At 46.8% G+C, this 8,181-nt stretch overlaps 1 protein-coding gene and 1 long non-coding RNA gene across 3 annotated transcripts in view; one reads left to right on the top strand and one right to left on the bottom strand.

Annotated features, from left to right (window-relative positions):
- The first annotated feature begins 128 nt into the window (after positions 1 to 128).
- On the top strand, positions 129 to 4,623 carry LOC308581356. Its single transcript, XR_014005004.1, has 2 exons — positions 129 to 2,422; positions 2,753 to 4,623. It is a non-coding gene; the product is annotated as an uncharacterized lncRNA (long non-coding RNA).
- A 724-nt stretch (positions 4,624 to 5,347) lies between these two features.
- TTLL3 (tubulin tyrosine ligase like 3) overlaps positions 5,348 to 8,181 on the bottom strand; it is a 27,900-nt gene continuing 25,066 nt past the window's right edge. For both annotated transcript variants that reach the window (XM_081181921.1, XM_081181922.1), the window contains exons 16-17: positions 6,138 to 6,295; positions 5,348 to 5,874 (exon numbers count right to left, since the gene is read on the bottom strand). In XM_081181921.1, the coding sequence (XP_081038047.1) occupies positions 5,725 to 5,874; positions 6,138 to 6,295 (308 nt within the window). In that variant the 3' untranslated portion in view covers positions 5,348 to 5,724. The remainder of the gene's footprint in view (positions 5,875 to 6,137; positions 6,296 to 8,181) is intronic.

The raw sequence follows: 8,181 nt of genomic DNA, 5'->3' as shown, positions 1-8,181 counted from the left end.
CTGAAACTGTTCTTAACCTGAAGCACCACTTTAGCTAATGGGGCCTCCTGCTACTGCCGTGCCGCCAGAGCACGATTTCTGTTCTTATCCTGAAGCAAAGTTCTTAACCTGAAGCACTCCACCTTAACCTGAAGCACTATTTCTGGCTTAGTGGAGTGTGTAACCTGAAGCGTATGTAACCCGGGGTACCACTGTACTTGTACATTTAACCAACGAGGAGTTTATCAGCCCTTGGTAGAAAATTATGGCTCGAAAAGCCTCCGGTTGGACTTTGATCATCCTTTTTATCTCATTTGGGTTATGACATCACCCTTAAATCCTCTTTGAAGAGCCTAATAATAATAATACAAATTAGCAAAGTGTTTCTTTTTGAAGAAGGGAATAGTGCCAGCAGTAGGGAAAGACTGGAGTCTAGGAAGCTCCTTTATATAGAGTCAGAAAGATCATTGGTCCATCTAGTTGAGTATTGTGTCCAGAGGCTGGCAGAGCCTTTGCAGGGTTTCAGATAGAAGTGTTCCTGGGCTCAGCCTAGAGTTGTCAGAGGCTGAACCTGGTCTCTACTGCATGCAGAGCACATTCTCTTCTCTTACACTACGGCCCTGAGCGCCACTGGTGCCATAAATGAGCCTTACTCCCATTCCACTAAAATCTCATACTAGCACAAGCAAAGCCTGCCAAGACTGTTTGGTTGTTTCTTTGAAACGTGGTCAAGTTTCAGATGTTACCATTCCGTACAAATGACAGATTTCTCAACGCCCTCCATTTTAAAGAAAACAAATCAATCCCCAACCCCTTTGATCAGAACGTGAAAAACTGAATTCTACAAAGATCAGACTGCAAAGGTAGAAGTTTATTTTTCTTTCACAAACTGCAATCCCCAAAACCACTCCCCCAACGATGTAAAGAATATTTTTTTAAAAACAGACTCGCCAAGGAAAGCTGTACAAATGTCAAACACAACCGCACAAAACTTGTATTCTTGGTTCTCTTCAGTGGTTTAGGAACAATGAGCAACAAAAGAGATGCTTCAAAGCTTCCACTTCCTGCCTTTAATCATTGCATTTGGAGAGTGGATGGAATTGCCACTCGCTTTTTTACTGTCATTGCCCCTTAATGGCAGGAGTAGTGGTGGGGTAGAGAAGGAATCTGTGGCCCCCCAGAATTTGGTAGACTCCAGCTCCCATCACCCTCAACCACTGGCTACAGTGGTAGGGGCTTATGGGAGCTGAAGTCATAACAACATTTGGAGGACCACAGATTTCCCCATCCTTGCTTTAATGGCCGCCTGACATATTGAAATAAAACAGGTGGAGCTTTTCCTGTCCCTCTGTATATGAGAAAAAGGTTTGCCTGCTCTGTCTCAGGCTGCTGGCAAGTATGGGAACAGGGCTGTGCTGTTGTTTGTGTAAGTAAAAACCTTAAGCTTGAGTAAGAACAAGGTAAAAACAAATTATAGCTTGCTTCTGTATTGTAACGAAAAGATACGGCACAACTATATAACCACAGCCTAGATAAATATCTGGAATAATAAAAGTAATTTTTTAAAAAATTCTTCCAGAAGGTGGTAAGATTCAGGTGGACTTCCAGAGGAGAACCACCCAGAATCCTGAAATAAAGATGCCTTTATTTCGAAGTCAAACTAAATCTGTTCATCTAGCCCAATACTGACTATGGTGACTGTCAATGACTCTTCAAGGTCTCAAGAAAAATCTGACCCCAACCTTTCTACTTGAAATCCCTTAACTAGCAATGCTAGGGATTGAACATGTGGCATTCTGCATGCCAAGCATATGTTTTGCCCCTAAGCTGTGGTCTCCTTCCCTTTCTCTTCCATCTCCTTTTAATACAAGAACAATGCTAGCAAGCAGCTGCTCCAAAGCTGCTTACGGAGACCGTCATGGCATGAGCAGAGGCGGTCTGTTGTGTAGAGCTTCATACAGGAGGATGGAACCTCAGCATGGAGGAGAGGCCATAAGGAGCCAAGCCACGTCCTAGAACAGGGAATCTGTGGCTCTCCCAATGTTGGAGTCCAGCTCCCATCAAGCCTAGCTGGCATGGCCACCATGATGTGAACTGATGGACTGCAGCCGCTGGAATCAGTCACCCCTTTCCTAGAACAAGGAACTAACGTCTTCATTTCTAGCGCCACCTCAAGCTGAAACAATGGGAGAGACCTGCTATGGGATCTATAAAACCATACTGTGTGGTTATTAAAACATTTTCTTTTGCACATACACCCAGAATCCACGAGCCATCTAACATACCTATCCCCCCCCCCCAAGCAGGCATTTAACAAAGCCTGCATTGCTACTGCGTGGTAAATTAATGAGCTTTCAGGTGCTTTGCATTGGCCATGGGAGTGATAGGCTGAAGCGCTGCTCTTGTCTTTTCCTCCCCTTTGTATGTCGGTTCCCAGAATTGTGTTGCACATTACAGTGGTGCCCCGCAAGACGAATGCCTCGCAAGACGGAAAACTCGCTAGACGAAAGAGTTTTCCGTTTTGGAGGTGCTTCGCAAAACGAATCTCCTATGGGCTTGCTTCGCAAGACGAAAATGTCTTGTGAGTTCCTGCGGGGTTTTTTTTCCTCCCCCCCCCTTTTTCTAAGCCACTAAGCCGCTTATCAGCTGATCTGATAAGCCGCTAAAAGCCGCCAATAGTGCTAATCCGCTAATCCGTCAATGGGCTTGCTTCGCAAGACGAAAAACCGCTAGATGAAGAGAATCACAGAACGGATTCTTTTCGTCTTGCAAGGCACTACTGTATTTAACAGAACCCAGCATGGGCTTATGTGGAAAGGGAGCCGGCTTTGAATTCTCCCACGGAGTTCTATAAGACGAATGTAATTGGGCTGGAATCTGGAACACAGTTAATTGGGTAAAAACAGACATTGGGAATTCCAGGAATAGAAGGGGGCTTAACTCCCCGTTTTCCGGAACAGAAGAGTCACAGTGGCACCAACAGTTTTATCCCCTCTGATGTGAATCCTCCAGTTGCCAGGCACCATTTTGTTGTTCCTTAAGCCTGGTGGCAGGATAAGGAGATTGTGGAAGTGGCAGCAATGTTATGTGGGGAGGAAGGAGGGAACAAAAGCAGGAGCTACAGTAAGTTCAGGTGGGGTGCACAGGAAGAACAAAGGCTGGACCCAGTCCCAAATCCACACCTCAAATTCCGCTAGCAGTACGCTTGCCATGATTTTTATATATCAAGATAACAGTCCTGAATTTTGCCTCCTTGTTAATGCTCCAGTGCAACTCAAAAATATCACACGGGGAACTGAATTTCAGGAAGTGAAGCAAAGACTGGCCAGAGAGTGGAGGGGAAAGAAGGCAGGGCATTGGTAGAGAAGCATATTGCCCTCTCTGCACCCCCAAGCCAAGTATGAAATGCCTTCTAATCCAATAAAATAGCTATTTACTTTTTCTACAGCCAGGATTTTTTTAAAAAAAAGATTCAGGCTAGTACTGGCAGCCCAGAAGAGCCTCTCTTCTCTTGGGTGGGGTTATTCTTGAACCCTGAAAGCAGCCCATCTAGGAGAAGGAAAACACCGATCCTAAACCTCCTCTGCCTGGCGGGATATCTTTAGGAGAAGAAAAAGCTAAGGAGTAATCCCAACGCAAATCCAGAGTGCAGTCCCTAAGTGGGTTGGGTGGTGCCTTGTACAACACCTCCTGGTAACTCTTGCAGCCAAGCTGGTGCCAATGTACGGATCTGCTTTCCTTGGGAACGCATCAGCGTGGCCGAGGGTGGAGTCCTGTTCGTCTGGCAGCCCAGAACCTCCATATTCACTGCCCAGGCTTGTACCCCAGGGAAACCACTTTGGTGTGGCTAATGCAGCAGTTTGATTGCTCTAAAACCGTAGGGTGGCGGTTTTGTTTATCTACACAAGAACCAACCAGGCGGTGCTGTACCGATCCAACGCCTAGTGCAAACGTAAGGAACAAAAGAGGCTTGTACATTTGTCTGAAATGCGGTGAGTTTGCTTCCACAGTAGACTCGACACACAAATTATGACTATCTCTCTTGTTTCTGCCTTCTGTCAGGGAAGAATTTCCAAAACCTGGTATGTTAAACAGAGCATCTTTTAGCCAAAGGTTGGGTTTGCCTCCCCCCACCCTGTCTGACTAGCAAGAATTCAAGAGGAGAAAGTTTCTCTGGATTAATGTGATGAGACAAATTGATGGAGGGTTTCGCTAGCTCTGTGTCTCTGAGTACCAGTTGCCACTGACTGCAAGTTGGAGGTGGGCTGTTGCCCTCATGTCTTGTTTGGGTTGGTGGCAACTGGTTTGCCACAGTGAGAACAGAATGCTGGACTAGACAGGCCTTTGGTATGATCCAGCAGAGCTCTTTTTTTGTTTTTTTAAATTTCACTGACGGGGGGATGGGAGTACCATCTGCTGAATTTGATGGTCTGGCAGCTGTAAAAATCACAGGAGCACCACCGAGGTGGGAGGGGTGTGGGAAGAGTGACAATCTTACCTGAAACCTACTGCAAGACTATTTTATAATGGGGCCAATGGGAACCTGAGCCCTAGATCAGTAATTTCACACAAAATGTACACATTTAAATGCTAAAAACATAACCCAGCATCCATTCCTAGAAGCCTTTTTCAAAGAAATTTCCAGGGCTTTTTTTCAGCATGAACTCGCTGGAACCTGGTTCCGGCACCTCTCACCATTGCCTTTCTAAGAGAACAATGGAGGCATTCATGGTAAGTTCCGGCATCTCTTTTTTCTAGAAAAATAGCACTGGAAATTCCTGTACAGTGGAACTTTGGAAGCTGAACGCCTTTGAACTCAAACGTTTCGGCTCCCGGACAATCGAAAACCTGGAAGTGATTGTTCCGGTTTTCGAACGATTTTCAGAAGCCGAACATCTGGCGCGGCTTCCGATTGTCTGCAGGACGCTCCTGCAGCCAATCAGAAGCCGTGCTTTGGAAGTCGAACCGACTTCCGGAACGGATTCCCTTCAACTTCCAAGGTACGACTGTACTGGTAGTAAAGCTAAGATTTCTCTTGTTTGTCCACCACCTATTTTTTACACTGAATCTCTCATTGTCAGAGACAATTGTGCATTTACAGGCTGGTTACTTAAAAGCTGGCCAGGTTATCATCCATGTTTAATGCCCTGGTTAGCAATTAGTATTTACTGGGAAGCTATTTTGAGGACATGATAGATGGTATCAAGCTGTCCCCAGCTTCGTGAACCTTCAATTCCTCTGCACATATACTCTTGCCTCCGAGTTGGCAGCAGTGGGCGCTGGTTAGTGGTCAGATTCGGGGAGCCCAGTTGTCCTCCAGACACACCAGATGCTGATCCCTGTGTTAAGGACTGACAAAGGCAGAGGGCAGCAAGCATGGTTCTTTGTTTTAGCATGTGAGATAGAACCCTCTTATGACCTAACGGGTCTCTTTCGCTCTCAGCAGTTTTGATCTTCTTTCTCCATGGCTTTGCAACTCTTGCCTTCTGCTGGGTCTCCCAGGGTGTCCCATTTTTCACATTGATGGTTGGAGGACTTCCAAAAGTTATCAATCGTGTGATGGGGAAGAGCCTAGGAGCAACCTAATTCTGCAGCCTGGCGGTTGTTTCGGGGAAGCAGAAGAGAGACCCGGTCGTCTTTAGAATCTACAAACAATTGATTCAGGCACCGCACGACCCACTAGAGGTCTTCTCAAAGTTCCAAGCCAGAGTGGATTTCTACGTGCAACTCTCCCGGAGTTCCTCCTCAAATTTTTACCAAGCCCGACGGCATCGAGTCGGCTGCCGCGGCGGAGTTATTGTATGTGGTTTCATAGTCTCCTTTTTCCCCCACTGGAGGCAAGACAGACATCTGATTTTCAAAAGCTGGTACCAGGGGTGGCAGGTGTTGCACATCCTAGACATATGGGTGAGGGAAGGATCAGTGGTTACTGGTCTGGGAGGGGGGAGGCATGTCCAAAGAGGGGGTGTGGGGTGTTTGTGGTGACCTCTCGGCTCCTGCTCAAAGCTGCAAGATGTGTTCTACAGAGGGAAGCAGCTTTCGACAGCCTCCGAGGATGGAGATGCGGAAGGAGGCGGGCAGAGAGGGGCAATGCCAGTCAGTGGGGCTTCTCGGGGCAGGAGTGTGGTCCCGTGAGCGCTCAGGGACTCGGTGTATACCTGAGCCTGGCATGAGATGACCACCTTGCGGTAGAAGAATTTGGGAGTTCTAGGAAGCCGCCGCCGAGGCCCAGCTCTGGAGCCGCACAGCACTTGCCAACTTGCCATGGCTTTCCCGTTGCAGAAGAGGCGGGGGAGCTTGTGAATTGCAGCCAGGCCTGGGGAGGAACCAATAATAGAGCACGTTGCCTTGATGCTGAGAGACCCCGGAAAGCTCTAAAACCTTCTAAAAAGAGCGCCCCTTCCGCGCAGACGGACGGCCGCTTTTTAGCCATTGGCAGAAAGCAAAAACAACAACAACCCAAAACAGAATTGTGCAACGGCCTCCAAAATGAGAGGAAAGCTCCTTTTGCAACAGCAGGGGAAAGGAAGGGAAGAAACGAGCCCATGCAAAACTCACGGCAATTTAACCCCAACAGCCACTCGCAGGCCCCAAAACCAAGGCTTAAGAAGCAGCGGTCAATGCAGGGAGGCATGGACATGCCACAACATACCATATATACCACTGAAGAGGCCCACCACAGTGGACAGGCACCTGACTGAGAACCTGTGGGCTGAAAGACACACTTGTCTCAACCTGAGCCCTCCTCAGGGATGAAATGCCTCGACTGTAGGCCACTATGAGCTTAAATGCACAACACACAGTGAAAGGAAGCAGTACTTTTGGCAAGAGCTTTGGAGGAAACTGGTGTCTGATAAAAACGAGACAGTCCAACTGTCTCCATGGTGTTTTATGGGCTGAGCAAAGCTACATATATATATTTTTTGCATGTTTGCAAACCTTAACATTCCCCTGTGTTCCAGGTCTGCTCACACCTCTCTGTTGTGCACATAAAGAATAGTGGGTGTGTACTTTGAACACTCCAGTGCTGTATATCGTTATCAGTTCAGGCCTGTCATGCAACTGTTAAAGACACAGGCAGGCCCCTAGGAATGGAAATTCAGTGACAAGGCAAGTTTCACCTGTTGGATTCAGTCCATCACACAAGCGTTAAAGGCAAAGGGTATTTTTAAAGAAGACTGGCAAGCCTACAATGGCCTCGGAGGCACAAACCCTATTTGGCCGATTATTTTAAGTGGCTACGAGGGCCCAATGGCAAGCTCTACCCTTTCCAGTACATTCCAGTTCTGTGAGTTATACTCAATTATACTCAGAGTGGATCCATTGAAATTAATGGACCTACATTAATGATGGCCACTAATTTCAATGGAGGAATTCAACATCACGCTAAAACAAACCTTTTGGCAGTGCAAACATTTCTGTTTGCTTGACAGAATGACCCCCCCCCATGTTCTGTTCTGGGGTGGTCCCAACCACATACACCCCAAGCTGATTTTTTTTGGGGGGGTTGTGGGGGGAAGGAGTCCCAATGTGCCAGCAGGAGTCCTTGCACTGGCTATCAATAGCAGAGCTACTTACCGTAGTTGGATCCAGCCCAACTTATAAGTAAAAGTTTAATACAACCCCCAGTATTTATATGGCGAACTGCCTGCTTCTGAAAAAGTGTCCTTTAACTCACGGAGGGCTATTAATAAGATGACTGTGACTTCTGGCAGGGAGTGGGGCTTGCATGTATCGTTCATGATTGTAACACACAAAAAGAATGAATGCCTCAAGAGGGGCAAGCAGGAGTCCATTGTGAGGATAAGGAATTTCATTAGAGTGAAAAGGGCCAGCTTTAAAAAACTTCATTTTTTCCTTTTTTTTTTTGGCATTAAAGAGCATCCCTAACCATGAATGATCTTTAGGATCATGTTTAGGATAAGCTAAGCACAAGAGGAGGCTGCTGGATCGGGGCCCATCTAAGTTCAGCATTCTGTTCTCATACCACCTCAGCTTGGTCACTTGAATTTTGCTAGTCAGTGGCTTATTCATGCATTATGCTTCAGTCCTTGAAGAAATATTTGGTATATACTGTTGTACATCCCTACTAAATTCAACCAAATGGGTGGTTCCTCGACCATAAAAGTTTGACAGAAGGGCAAGAAGTGTGCTGATGCATTAAGAATGGAGACGAAGAACCACAGGGAGGAGGGGAGGGAG

This window comes from Podarcis bocagei (assembly GCF_964188305.1).
Source record: "Podarcis bocagei genome assembly, chromosome: 2".
In the NCBI taxonomy this organism is placed as follows: domain Eukaryota; kingdom Metazoa; phylum Chordata; class Lepidosauria; order Squamata; family Lacertidae; genus Podarcis; species Podarcis bocagei.
Note: the sequence above shows the minus strand (reverse complement) of the source record. Positions and strands in the feature narration are given on the sequence as shown.